The sequence below is a fragment of the Channa argus genome, chromosome 4 (assembly GCF_033026475.1).
Source record: "Channa argus isolate prfri chromosome 4, Channa argus male v1.0, whole genome shotgun sequence".
Taxonomy (NCBI): Eukaryota; Metazoa; Chordata; class Actinopteri; order Anabantiformes; family Channidae; genus Channa; species Channa argus.
In genome coordinates this window covers 18741303-18756382 of record NC_090200.1, presented here as the reverse complement: position 1 = coordinate 18756382, position 15080 = coordinate 18741303, and the positions used below count along the sequence as shown (strand labels likewise).

Here is a 15080-nt window from a genome sequence, read left to right as displayed (position 1 = left end):
GCTGGATTTCACTTATACCAGGCTGGAACGGGGTAGAGACAACCATGCGAGTCAGAGTGGTACTGGGAGCTTTGTGTTATGGCCCCCTCTACCGTGTGGTTCTCTGTATAACCCGGGTGTGTAAGTTCAACGCGTATCCACAAGATGGCGGTGACACATAGCGGTACAGCCCAGCTTGCTAGTTGGCAAGGATGTCTGTTTTGTTACCAGGCGTAGCGAGAGAGGGAGACTGGCTCTATAATTTATATAATCACACTAATTAATGTTTTTGTCGATTTAACCTGCTAATCTTAAAAAAGACGACTATACACCTGATAAACATGACTTTGGGTGAGTGATTTGAGCTATTTATATATAGTAGCCCGCCCCTTTAAACGACGGGTGATATGAATCAAACACACGCGATGGGCCGGTCAGCTCTACTGTGACGTATTTCCTGGAGAAAAGGGTTTGTGGCAGTTTGTTGTCGTCTCCAGCCCGTAGTCTACCGTTATGTTGTGCTGGCTTGAAGTCCAGTATTTTCCCCTCTTTCTTACTTTGTTAGTGTGAAATGGTGCCAACAGACTCTACTCTGCAAACAAGCCCTGTGAAATAGCCTTTAGATGAAGCAGTTAAAATAATGACTAACGTTAGGTGCGAAGGTTGAAGTTAAGTGGCAGACCATAACCATGGTGGTGGTTGCCAAGTTGGTGGCTGATGACAAGCAAGACGGGATAGTTAAATTCACCACTTTTCGATGAAGATGGGTGTGTGCGGCGGGTAATTTTATTATTGTTCATCTTCTGGACCAAGTACCGGACGTGCAGCGCCAGGTTCGATGTAAAGTTGAATACAATTCGCAGGAGAAAGGGGGTGTCTCCGCCCGGAGAGTAGAAGATGAGGATGAGGAGGCATGACGTTCCGGTCTTCGTTGGCGTCTGAGTAGCAAAGGTACGACCGGCAGCTGGTTGACTGCTTCAGTTTTTGTTCAAGCAAGGAGTTACATGGGTTCAAATCAGGGAGGGGAGCTGAGGGAGAGTGGGTGGGAACAATGGGAGTACGGGGCGTTTTGGTAAAAATGCATGAACGCTGTTTTAGCACAAAGTCACTGGCAGAGCCGCGACCGCCCTCACCAGTCTCCTCGTTCAGGTGAGTCCTCCCCCGGTCTGTTTTACGGGCTGTCGCTCCGTGCGTGGACTTTGTTTTGTTCGGGCAACATGACCTGGCTCGAAATAAACCCAGCTGTTCACATGCAGCGCTTCCTGTCGAGTTTATTGCTGGTGATGTAAAGATAACGGTTTGTTTGTTGTTAACTGCTACATTTATAGTGTTGTTTTCTGCAGCATGTCTCTCAATGACTGTTAATTCAGATGTATTGCTTGCTTCTTAATCTTTTGTTTATTGACAGTAAGGCTCGACCCAGAATCAAGTACCTCTGCTTGTTGGTGTAAAGTGGGAATTGCTGTAATAAATATTGTTAAGTTCTGTTCCTCAGGAAGGGCAGAATTGTTTTGCTACAGAGTATTCGTCCTCACACTGTTAATATGTATACTTATTTTAGGAAAATCAGAGAGAAAAAACAAATTTTAAGTGACCAAACTCATCCAGTCTCTTCTTCTGATTGCAATTGTTGTTTGATACCTCTTGTGAAACGCCCATTGGGATCTCAACAAGAGATGAAGTCAAGGTCACCAGCAATTGAGGGAAATCCAAGCTTCCTACTCAGTTGTATTAAACTAAATCACCACATCTCTTTGTTAGGCCTAAACCATCCCCAGGCCAGTAAGGAGATCAAATATATAAAAGGGTTGGTTCTGTGTTATGTTTATGTTGCCAGAGGAAGTTGGAGTGACTGGATTACACGGAAACACACACTGCCCTGCACACCACCAGCAGTACTGGCAATTCTTCAGTTGCAAGATCTTAGGAACAAACATCTCATAAGAAGCATACAATATGAATGCAGTAAGGGAGGAGAAGTAGTAAGACAAACTTATCAAATGTATAACTTGCTATAAACTGAGTCAAATTTTTGTGGATGAGAGGAAGGCAGGAGGTCTAGAGGAAGACCAAAGAGGAGATTTATGGATGTAGTGAGAGAGGACATGAAGTTAGTTGGTGTGAGAGAAGAGGATGCAGAGGACAGAGTTAGATGGAGGCACATGATTCGCTGTGGCGACCCCTGAAAGGAAACAGCCGAGAGGAAAAGAAGAAGAAGAGGAAGGTTGACAGAGAAAAAAACTAGGATTCAGATTTTTGGTAAAAATGGGGTTGGACATTACTTATAGACGGGATTGTTTCTCTGACACAAAGCCAAAATTTTATCAGGCAAAAATTTTATCTCTTTACCAAATAGATATTGGGAGGTAAGATGGATCAGGTTTTTAGTGGAAGCCCAGTCATGGCTCTCTCACTCCCTTCTCAGAATTTCCTCAATGATTACCGTACAGCTCACTTCCAGCTGTGATCTGCTGTCCTGACTGAACACAACATGCCTGTGCAATGCCTCTGCTTTTCCAATCACACTCTACTTGGAGCAATTTTCTCTCTCAGAAGAGGATACTTGGCTGCCAGTGGTACTTCACGAATGCTGCAGCTCTGTCCTGTACCTTAGTTTTCTATGAGAGGGCAACTCAGAGCACATGGTGGGCGTTGATTTGGCGGGTGGGCAGCCTGAAATAGAGCTGAAGTGCTGCATATGGTCTGTCACAGCTTCATGTATTATTACAAAGGCAAGTAAATCTGTTATTCTGTATTATGTGTATAGGATCTCTCTGGAGTAATACTAATGTAGAGTAAGTTAAATGAATGCACATGTTCTCTGTCAGCTACATCCCATTTGCACTGTTAAACATGTTCATGTAACTGTGGGCTCCTGCTGCTGCTCACTAAACAGTTGCTCAGGAGCAACCGGGGGTCAACTGTGTTCCAGTTTATACACATTTTCCAGATGGGGAGGAAAATCAAATTGGCAATTTTCTGGTCTCAAGCCCAGTCCTCTACCTCGCTCTTCAGTTTTTCTACCATTAGTTTAGGATAAGGTCCTGGGCCTGGGCTATTTGTTTTAGTGTGTTGATATTGATACTTTAGTGTCACTATTGCTTTTTTAATCAGCAGTGGAAGTGAGAACAAAATGCTTTATTAATCATTTAATTCAGCCACAACTAACTAGCACTGTATTTTTGAAGCCAGTATTAATATGAATATTCGAGAGAGGTAAAATAAATTATAATATGGTTGCTGATATTTCTTGCTTTTTTTAATGCAAATTCCTTAGCAAAGATGTTTTAGGTCATATATTTACCGTTAATAACTTTTATATAATATGGCAATAATAGTACCTCAGATGTTGATCTGAGTTAATAGTAACTCAGATCAACATTAACATTCCTGTAATAAGTCAGGATATGGCAATAATGTACCTTCTGCTGATGAGTCTGTCAGTCAGTAGCTGTAACATTCATTTTACATCATTCTCATGTATAACTGCAATACAGCTCATAAGATCACCAAAAGACAACATTTATGTATTGCTGTCACCATATTAACATTAATTTCTTCTAGACCTTGCTAGACCTTACTTGTATAACAATTACTTTCAACTCATAACAAATCTTAAAAGCTTTGGAATATTCAGCAGTGTAAACGCTGTTTCCCAACAGTTTAATGACAATGTAAGGACAATAATTAATGCACACTGTTGATGCCTTGTTGACCCGTCTCCACTTCTGCTCAGTGTTTCTGAATAGAGAGAAGGCATCAAAGGACTGAAATGACTCTGTGGTTAGCTTGTGTTGTGTTGGCCACTGAGCAGCTCCACTGGAGTGACTGGGGAAAAAATATGTTCCTCAAGGGCACCTCAGCTGTCATCGGTGAGTGAGAGGATTGCTCATTATGAATTTCACTGACAGAACCTCTAAGCATAAAAGTCTTTTGATAGGTTTAACCTTTTGTTGCTGCTGCTGTGCATTTCTGTTTGCTGCTCTTATCACCATGAGATGTTGAACCACATTTGGAGATCTGTCAGTGGCCTAAAACTGAAGGCTATCGTCCTTTTTTTGCACATCACAGATCACTAATTCACCCATGCTACTAATCTCAAAATAGTTTATGCAACAGACGTTATGCTTTTATTGTAGTTTGATTCTGCTGTGGGTTGAAGGTTGACGTTTCATCTCATTTTTAGGGCTTTGATGTATATTGTAAGAGTATGCAGCCTCTTGTTAACTCCTCTCCAGGCTGTGTTTTGAGAGAATGTATTTTGGGCGTTGTGTTATTATGTGCTCGTTGTTTTGTGCAATGCTGCATGGGGAATGGGATGTCTCCAACCTCTCTTTTCCTCTCTATCCATCTATGCGTCCCTTTCTCATCCCTGTCAGTGACAGCAGACCCCCTGCTCTGTTTTTGTGACTCCAGCGTTGCATCTAATGAGCTCAGAAGAATTGCTCCACAGGAAGAGTGACAGCCCCTGGTCATGTTTCCACTGCCTCCCCTGCTGCGCTCAAATCACACCCACTCCTAAGTGTATCTGTAGAGCCACAGATGTATTCAGTGAGCTTCTTCTCTTTGAATAGTTTGTATACGCATAACTCCCCAGAAGCAGTATATAATTGTATGGGCAAATAAAAGGCAGGGGCATCCTCTGTGTTGGTAAAAACTTCTGAAATGTTCTGCCGTTTGGATCATTGTATTACAATTATTATTTACAGGTAAAGCAAAAACAGGAACCTGCAAACCACTATCCTCTCATTATTATATTAAATGCTGTGATGGTCTTGGTCCAAATATAAGTCTTTAGACTAATATCATTTTAAGATATGCAATGCTCTACTGTACTTGGATAGTAAGATGTCATTATATCCCAAATCTGGTCCCTATTATGATTGGACTGTTTGTGCTGCATGCACCCCCTTTTTAGTGTTTTAAATTGTAGGTATGTGCCATCTATGTTACCAGACTCCTTTTAGACACTTCTGCATACTGCCAAAATAATCAACACTTCCTTTGAATGCACTGTGAAAATACAGTACTTTCTCTCTCCTCTTAAACGCCTATGAATAGTCGGTGAAACAGTCTGCTCTACTGCAGGTTTGCCTTAACTTGCAGAAGACAGGCTCCCATTGTTTTTCAATAATCCATTAACTAGACTGAAAGTCAAAAGCCCCTAAAACCAGCAATGTTCATTACATTCTACAGCTTGAAACTGGTTCTCACGCTGCAATGATAATTTTGCTATTGTCAGACCTTTAAGCGATTGGGGATTAAAAAAATGTTAATTTGTCCTAAGGGGGATCATAGAAGAAGGATTTATCTTTTGGGAGCTTATAAACTCAACAAAAAACATGAAAAAATCTGAGAAGATTTTCAGAAAAATCTTGTATTTCGCTACATTCAGGGTACAGTAATCTTCACTGCAGTTTCCCCTTGTTTGGAAAAGGCAGGGGGTCACCAAAGGATTTGGATTTGTTTTTGGAGACTGAATATGTAAATGAAAGTCCTAATACAGCTGGCAAATAGGTTTTGATATTTTTTTTATTTAAAGGTCAAATTTCTTCGTGATGGTTGCAATAAAAGAAATATTCTCCAAACCTCAGTTAAACTAAACACCTATGAGGGTTTTTGATGTGTTAGACAGTACCATCTATCAGAGTCTGAGTGTTTGCCAAGGAATGTTGAAGCTGTTACAGCAGCTTGTGGCCCCACACCTTAACAAGGCACTTTATGTTGTTTTTTTTCCTCCTTTAGTCACAGTCTATTGCTAGTAGAAGTTACCACCATTGCAATGGTAAAAAATACTTTCTAAAAAGTCCTGCTATGGCAGTGTCACCAGTCATAAGTTATCAAAACTCTTAAATTTATTAAATTCACAATAGCTTATACTGGTGAATCATGGTAGCTTCTGTTTTCCTCAGATTGTGGTGTTGCAGTGATTGACCCACTAAATGGCACCGTGATCAACAGTGGGACTGGGCAGGCATTTTATTCTTGAATCACCTCTCTCTCATGTTTCTTAGGATGAACTGCTATGCTTAGCAGACTCCCACACCTTATCGTTTTTCTTCTTGCTCAAAGTTGGTAACTTGCCACAAAAAGCTTTCCTTTTTATGTGCGACTCACAGGCTCTTTTACCTCAACTCAAAGAGCTACTGAATCCAAGGCACACAGAATGTCCCAGCCTGAAAATCTATTTCATTTGAAAATCTGCTTGAATAATAGTTATTTTTATTGTGCTTGTTATTTTACCATGCAATTAAAAGAGGTCGAAAAGTACTGTGAATGGTCTTTCTAGTTGCCACCAAAAGCTGTGTACTGATTTGCGTGAACATGTTCTGTATTGCAGCAACATGCCAACTGTATATGTGCTTGTCTGTTTTGACCAAATATTTATTTGCACATTTATTAGGATTTTTTAAATTTATTTATTTATTTTAACCTTGGAGGTAGGTATAACCCTAATTCGTTGGGACGAAGTGTAAAACCTAAATAAAAACAGACTGCAATAATTTGCAAATCTCATCAACCCTTATTTTTTTTATTTACAATAGAACATAAACAATATATCCGATATTAAAACGTGGATACTTTACAATTTCATGGAAAATATTAGCGCATTTTGAATTTGATGGATGCAACACATCTCAAAAAAGCTGGAATGGACGGGACAAAAGGCTGAAAAAGTCATTGTTGCAAATAAAAACTAATTAGGTTAATTTACAACAGGTCAGTAACATGACTCTGTTTTAAAAGGAGGCAGAGCATCCGGAATATAAAGATGAGCACAAGTTTACCAATCTGTGACAAACTGCATCTAAAACTTGTGAAACAATTTCAGTAAATTGTTCCTCAACATACAATTTCGAAAACTTCATAGATCCCACCATTTACAATATATAATATCATTAAAAGATTTAGCAAATCAATCTCTGTGTGCAGGGAACATGGCCGAAGATCAAAACTGGATGTAGTAAATGGTCACTTATATAGAGCTTTTTTCCAAAGCGCTTTACAGTGTTGGTTCTTATTCACCCAAGGATGCCTTGACACGTAGCCAGGGACAGGGATTGAAACACTGCCTCTGTGGTCAATGGACCAACTGAGCTACAGTGGATGTGCATGATCTTAGGGCCCTCAGGAGTACTGAATTAAAAACAAGCATGATTCTCTTCTCCACAGTACTGCATGTGCTCAGAAATCACTTTCTGTGAACACAGTTCAATCCACAAATGTAAGTTAAAGCTGTATCATGCAAAGAAGAAACTATATGTGAACACGATCCAGAAGTGCAGCTATTTTCTCTGGGCCAAAGCTCATTTAAAATCGTCTGAGGCAAAATGGAAAGTTGTTCTGTGGTCAGATGAATCAAAATTTGAAATTCTTTTTGGAAACCAGACCAGTAGAGGGACCAGGGAAGGCCTTGCAAATTTAAACAAGACGATGCTAAACCACATACTTCATCCATCACAACAGCATGGCTTCGCAGGAGAATAGTCCTGGTTCAGAACTGGCCTGCCTGCAGTCCAGTTGGTGCATCAATTCTGCTAGAATTCTGCATTAGACAAGAATGGTCAACATTCCTCTTGTAAAACTCCAGCAACTGGTTTCCTCACTTCCCAGTTGTTTACAGACGGTTGTTAAAAGAAGATGGGATGCTACACAATGGTCAACATCGCTCTCTTCCAACTTTTCAAACAATTTAAAAATGAGCTAATATTTTGCACTAAATAATAAAAGGTCTCAGTTTCAATATCTGATATGGTGTTTATTTTCTATTGTGAATAAAATAAGGGTTGATAATATTTATAAATCCTTGCTTGTTTTTATTTAGGTTTTACACATAGTCCCAACTTTTTTAAATTGGGGTTGTGTAATCCATGAATATCTGTGGGTGTGCTGTTATATTTTTGGGTTTGTTTTCTGAATTGCATCTGCAGTAGGTAATTTAAGACCAAGAATGACCCAGTTAAGATGTCTGTTTGTGTTTATAGCTGGCTCTGTCCTTTCATCTGTAGGCCACTGTTCTACTTTGCTGCTGTAAGGTAGAGCAGACCTGCTTTGCCTCGGAAGCAGTGACAGACGGACTGATCGACATCCCTGTAAAGTGTTCACCCTTTCATGGATGCCAGGGTGGCCCTGCTTCACTTATGGACAGCCTTTGTCCTCCTGACAGCTGTACTGATTAACGCAGAGGTCTACACCAACACGTGGGCTGTCCAGATAAGTGGGGGGCCAGAGGAGGCTGATCGCATCGCCAGGGAACATGGTTTTATCAACATTGGCAATGTAAGTACCATTTACAATGTAGTATATGTGTTAAGGTTTGCATGAGTGCCCACTATATCACTGCACTGGAGACTGTATCCATATAGAATATAGCTCTAATTTATAACATCAATGTTTTTAATGTCAGCATAGCACAACATCAAAACTGACTATCGGAGAGCTTGTCAAGACACCTCCAGGCCAATCTTTTTCCAGATTAGAGGATGCCACACATCTGCACACTTGAGCTTAATTGGGGCATGCATGACTTTCTCGTACACTGGCAAACAGTTGTGTTCAATGAATATGGAAAAGGCTATTTTAGGGTCTAAAGGAAGGTTGTTATATTTAATTATGATGTAGTTCAGCTTTAGTGCTAGCACTAGCTAGCTTTGCTTCTGTTTTTAGGCTTGCCAACTAATTGTAATTAATTATAATAATCCTTTGTCTCAGAAAAAAACTTTTTTAGAAGAGATGAGTAATAGGGGGAAAAGAGAGAATTAGTAGTTATGTATTGTTCCCTCTAGGCGTGTAAAATTGGGTAATATTTCTTTGATTCTTGTATCATTTTTTTTCAAAGATATGGTAGCAAATGTGGAAAACAGATAAAGCTTTCCGAACTTTGTCGTGTGTGTGTGTGTGTGTGTGTGTGAGAGAGAGAGAGAGAGACACACACACACACACAGACGCTATCTCTTGTCTGTATCCAATCATATCAATCCAGCACATGAAGAAAAACCTTCTTGCAAGCCAAAAATATGTTAGATGCCACCTGGTAAATGCACCAGCTAGTTAATTCCAAAGTCTGGAATTATTTCACATTCCACAAAAGCAAAGAAGGCATCCTTGATAAAAACAACAGCAGTGTTCAAATCATACAACACCTGCATTAAGTACATTGGTAGTAATGAACATCATTACTCACACCGAGGGGAGATGGATATGGATTAGAGGAAAAACTCAGACGGTCACTGTAAAGGTAGTTGCAGGGGCAGTCAGGTGTTGTCAGCATTGTGCTCTTAAAGTACATAGCTGCTGAGTCCCCTGATTAAAAACGATAACTGAAGCTATACATAAGCTTATACCGTTTCATTTAGAAAGACATTTGCCTGTATACTGTATTTGAAAGCAAAAACTAGACAAATGATGCTGAATGTAGAACTGACATACACGTTATCAATTCAAAAAGCTTGAACAAGGAACAAGCTGACAAGCTTTTTATTGAAAATGCATCCCAGCGTTGTACGATAGGATGAAGAAGCATGTGTAAAGTTTGCACTGGTTAATGTTGTTTAAGAGAATGGATTTTCCCGTTTCTGTTTATTGTTGCTAAGACGTTTCTACACCTTGATTGAAGTCCACCTGTGTTAAATTTAATTTGCCATTATTTGGAAAGACACACACCTCTCAATAGAAGGCCTTACAGCTGACAAGACATTCTGTATAAGAGCAAAATCCATGAGGTCAAAGCAACTTCCTACAAAGCTCATCACCTGCTTATTGTAATTGTTATTATAATTAGTGTGATTGCTGAAAACGTTATTATTATTCCGTATTCTTCCGCCCATTTTTCAGCATGCTGTAAGTTCTAAATGCTAACAGCTGCAAACATGGTTCCAACTGTAACATGTAAACCATGGTTGGGAGAGGTGTGCTTACTACCCTGTGTGCTGACAGCTAATGTACTGTAATTATTATGAATATTAATATGATTTTTTTTTTTAATGGAAAGTTTATGGGAGTGATGTTTAAACTGCAATATCTCAAAAACTACACATGGTAGCATGATAAAGCTTTGTGTACTGCTGCCCCATGATGAAGTGCTTCACATGTTACAGTGTGGGCTCTCTAGCACCACCGTGTGGTCAGATATATAACTCGTTTTTTAACTCCAAAAAATTTTTTTTGTTTTTTCTGATTTCACTTCTATATTGTACAGTGCCTTTAGTACTACCACGTGCGCCACCTGGCAGCTGTTCGCAGTACTGCAGCTTTTTCGATCTTTTTTTTTTAAGCTAATCCAATGACTGACTTGAGTGAAATTTTACAAATACGTGCAGGACACTGTCCTGAACACACGTGTTCAATTTCAAGTTGTTTCTCCATTGGGGGGCGCCATGGTGGCTACTTTCATTTTTGTCATTTTTATTTAAGAGCTTCATTAGTATTGAGAGAGTAAGATGGCAACAGTTGATTCCTTTGGACAGGCTGCCATCTGCTGGAGAGTTGGTGAATAGCAATTGAAAACTTCTTCATTGTTTCATGTCACTTCTAAATAGTTCAATATCTCAAAAACTACACATGCTAACGTGATGAAACTTTGTGAACAGCTGCCCCATGATGAAATGCTTCACATATTACAGTGTTGCCTGTATTGCTCCGCTGGACATACTGCATATAATTTTTATTTTTTTGTTCGAGTGCTGTCGCTTCACAACATTCAAAGCTGCAGATTCAGCGATGGCTGCAGCAGCTGCAGCAGCTGGCTTTCAGCAATCACACACATTTTCTGTAGGAAATGCCCGTTCTAGTTATATTATATTATTCACTTAGACTGTGAGGAACCAGATTCTCTGGTCTGATGAAAACAAGATTAAACTTTTTGGCCTCAATTCTAAATGTTTGAAGGAAACCAAGCACTGCTCATCACCTGCCCAATACCATCCCTAAAGTGAAACATCCTGGTGGCAGCATCATGCTGTGGGGGTGTTTTTCAGCATCAGGGACTAGGAGATAGGTCAGGTTTGAAGAAGTAGCTGAAGAATAGTAGAAAATCCCCCAATTTCGGTGTGCAGAGCTTGTTGCATTATATCCAAAAATACTGTAAAAAGAGTGAATACTTCATAGTGAGTCCATGTGAGTCAGTTTTTTTTTTTTTGTTTGTTTTGTTTTTTGTAAATTGACAGACCTTTCTAAAATTCTGTTTCACTTTGTCATTATGATTTTCTGAGTGTATATTAATGAGGAAAAACATTTAAACGATTGTAGTATGAGGCGGCAACATAACAAAATGATAACAATTGACAGGGGTCTGAAAATGTTCTGAATTCACTGTAGATCATATATAAAAGTTCATATAGCCATATAAAATTGCATATCAGGTGAATTGAATTGAATTGAATTGAATTGATTCAATTTGGTTCTGAATTGTAATATATCGCATCTTTACCAATTTTAGCTGTATTTTCAGGGTTTTTTTTTTCCCCCATTTTTGTCTGAAATTATGAATGCTCTCTCGAGATGCATATTCAGTGCATTGAGAGAGAGGTCATTCTTCTTTATCTTTAATTCTCCACTAATTTTCAAGTGATGCATTTGGTCCCTTGAGTATCAAAATGTTTCCAAGGCTAAGCTTTCTCATATTGTGCTTAGCAATGACAGCAAGTCACTGTTTTGTCCCTTCTACCCCTGTTGCAGCACTTGAGACTTAACTTCATTTGCATGCGCCTTTGTGGAGCTGCCTGAGTGCTATACACACCAGTGAGCAGCCTTCTGGATTACTTCTCAGGAATATGCGTAGGAGGTTCTGCATATTCCTACCCCACTTCTCCCCACCTCAAATAAAGAGGATTTTCTGAAGGAGAGGTTTGCAAAATTAAATCAGGCTTATCTTGGTGTTTTTTATATTGTCAAAGAGAAAGCTTTTAGTCTACCTGTTATCATAGTGAATTGTTGTCATATGGGTTTATGACAATCTGGATGAGATTCGGTGTGTGTCAGTATTAATGTTCTTTATCATTCACCCCATTTGATTATATTGTGTCCATGCGACTTAACATTAAGCTTGTTTAAGGAGCTTACTTTCTGCTTTAAACTTGAGTTAATTTAGCATTGATCTGGATAGTTGCAGATATCCCAACAGTCTAAAACTATTCTACTGCAGAGAAAAAGAAGCTTTAGGTATAATGCCCCTAACTGACAGTTATGTTAGTTTCTTCTCTGAATTCTAGATAGTGAGGCAATTTTTAGTTTTAGGGAATCCGGTAAAATGAAAAGTTTAATATTCTCCTCACAGAATACATACGTATTCTAGACAATCACCCAGTGATAAAATGCTATGGAGCAAAAGTTTCACTCTTCCTCCAAGTGACGCAATTCTTCTTTGTCTTTTATTCTCCATATGTTACTATGGGATATTCATAGCTTTATTTTTCAATTCTGCTAATTGGTGAGTACATAAAAGGTAGAGAGCTAGAAGAAGGCACAGGAAAGTGTCGTCTTCGACAGCTGTCTGTTACTGAATTTCTGATGCCATATGGCAGCTTGTCATTTTAATACACGTGACAAAAATCCTCTCACATAATGGAGCATGAAAATATAGTGTAGCCCCATTTTACAAAGTGTACTTAAAAAAACAACCTGCTCTCCTCACCCAAACCTTACAAAAGTAGCTTTCAGTAGTTCTGCATAACACTACAATTCATTTTAGTCACAAGAGATATTTGTTTCCTAAAGAAATGCCAAGGTGGAGCCTCTTTTGGTAGTTGTAATTTGTGAAGCACATATCCCAAAAGAGAATATGGATGCTTGCAGGTTTAGAGGTGGTGTCGAGGGAAAATGAGAGCAGGAGAAGGCATAGAAAAAATTTAGATAATTGATCATTTCCCAACGGAACGTAGAAAAGAAAATAAGAAAGCACAGTCAGGCACGTGGGGGGCATGTGGAAGACACTAGCAAAAAAAAAAAAGGGAAGATAGCTAATGGAGTATGATATGGACTGAAAACCATGGGTGTTGGATGACTGGAAGGGTGAAATGTAGTATTTTCCACTGTGTGGAATTAGATTTTGTGGGAGTACATCCTCAGTCACGGTTTCACAGAGGCAACTAAATAAGTTTTATTTTAGACTCTAGTTTCTGAGTGGGTGCTATGAGAGAAGGATGATCTACAGGCTATGAGCATGATCTCTTCTCTGACAATACAATGTTAGGTTAGGTGGTGGTATGTGCTGTGCAAGGGTTTGTAGTGCTGGGAGGTGAGTACTTCATAAATGTTTTCATATTTGGTGGTTGTTCTACACTGCACTTGAAAAGAGCAATAGGGCTGATGTATAATCAGGAGGTAATGGGATTTTTATTACTAATGTGATTACAGGATCATCACATAACTGATGCTGTTGTTCATTTCATTAGATATTTTGAGATGTTTATTGTTTTGGGATGTGTTTATGCCTTTGCTGATTCTCTCTGATTATGTTTCAATGTCGTGTGTGTGTGTGTGTGTGTGTGTGTGATTAGGGTTTAAGTGTAAATGTCACCAGGACCTCCCAGTTTGTATCAGCATTTTACAAGTTGTCGCCAACCATTGTTATACATATCTGTTTCACTCTAATGTGTTCAGTAGTGTTATTTTTTTTTTCTTTTCTTTTAAATAATGCTTTTATGTCTGCGTGGGAGTTCAAGACCAGGGTTTAGAGCTAAATGTCATGTTGTGTTCTTAGTAAGAGAAGTCAGAATCATTGCTTTTATGAGGACGGGCATGCTCTGTGGGCGTTGACAGACTGAATCACCCCCCTCTGTGGAGTCGACGTCTAATGCCAGAGCCTTTCTCTGTGTCTCTTTGTCTTTCTTTTGCTCTCTTGAGATGACTCCATCTGGGTGTCTTTCTATTTATGGCTAATTCACTCAAACATGTGGTTATTGTTTAGTTATAGTGTTATCTGAAATAAAGAACACACAGTTTTTGTTACCCATCTTCCCACTGTCTGCTCCAGTGGCCCTTTAACAGATGTAGCTAAAAAACACTCCACGGGCTTTTGTGTCACCGAGGTAGGTCATTTCCAGTTCGTGAGCAAATGTTTGATTGCAGTCATCTTGTTTCACTTTAATGTACTATAATGTTCCTTCAAAATACAATATTCTGGTTGCAGTTTCTGGGCTTTTCAGACCACTTACAGGCAACCTCCATATACTCACAAATATGTAGTCTGTGCAAGGTAGAAGTAATGCACCCAAAGGCCATTGTCCATTACACATGATAACCTGCCAATTGTGTGATGCACCAACCCATTGGCCAGTTTTCTCTCGCTCCTGCTCATTTCAATTTAATTCAAATGAGCTGTATTTGCATGAAATGCAACAGAATAAATACATGAAATGAATGTCCTTTTTGTTCACTCTCTGCCTCTCTCTGTGGTCCACTAGTCTTGTGGCTGGGGTAGCTGTGTGAAATGGTTGCAACACATTCGGGACCAAGCCCATGTTTTTGCACATGTTTCTAGTAATGTACAAGGGCAGTTTGCTATGTGGCTGAGAGTGTGTTTATTTTATGCTTGTATGTGATTTGCAAAGCAAGCTCTGTCAGTTAGACTGATTATATCAAACAGTGTTGTTGCTTTCATTTGTCTCAAGTGCAGCTGGGAGCCTTGTGTGTTGTTGTGCTTATTTATGTGACTGCTCATTTCTTTGGCTAGCTGATGTTGTCCTCATTTGAAGGTAATAGTTTATTAAAAGATGCATCTAAGGTATCTCTCTCTCTCTCTATTTCTCTCTCTCTCTCTGTCTCTCTCTCTATTTCTCTCTCTATCTCTCTCTCTCTCTCTCTCTCTCTCTCTCTCTCTCTCTCTCTCTCTCTCTCTCTCTCTCTCTCTAGTTCTCTAGTTCTCAGTCTCTGCATGTTTTGTTTTTCTCTCCAGTGCATAACTGTTCTGAGACGTTCATATCCCAACACTTCAGTGCTGTTGTTTCACTCTCAAACCCATACTACATTGTTCTGCAGCATACAAACAACTTATGTCTGCACCTGCAGGATTTGCTGTCTTCTATTTCCCTTAGGACTTCGAAGGATAAAATAAGGAATGCCTCTCTGAATAAAAACTGTAAAGTCTTGCCGTTGGCTACATC

The 15080-nt window shown here is 39.4% G+C and overlaps 1 protein-coding gene across 4 annotated transcripts in view; it reads left to right on the top strand.

Annotated features, from left to right (window-relative positions):
* Positions 1 to 467: 467 nt before the first annotated feature.
* Positions 468 to 15080, top strand: part of furinb (furin (paired basic amino acid cleaving enzyme) b) — a 79429-nt gene continuing 64816 nt past the window's right edge. Inside the window, exons 1-3 of one of the 4 annotated variants that reach the window (XM_067500362.1) lie at positions 468 to 930; positions 3716 to 3851; positions 7989 to 8259. In XM_067500362.1, the coding sequence (XP_067356463.1) occupies positions 8092 to 8259 (168 nt within the window). In that variant the 5' untranslated portion in view covers positions 468 to 930; positions 3716 to 3851; positions 7989 to 8091. Of the gene's footprint in view, positions 931 to 986; positions 1129 to 3715; positions 3852 to 7988; positions 8260 to 15080 lie in introns of those variants that run through there. The other 3 variants (XM_067500361.1, XM_067500364.1, XM_067500365.1) reach the window with 3 other exon arrangements.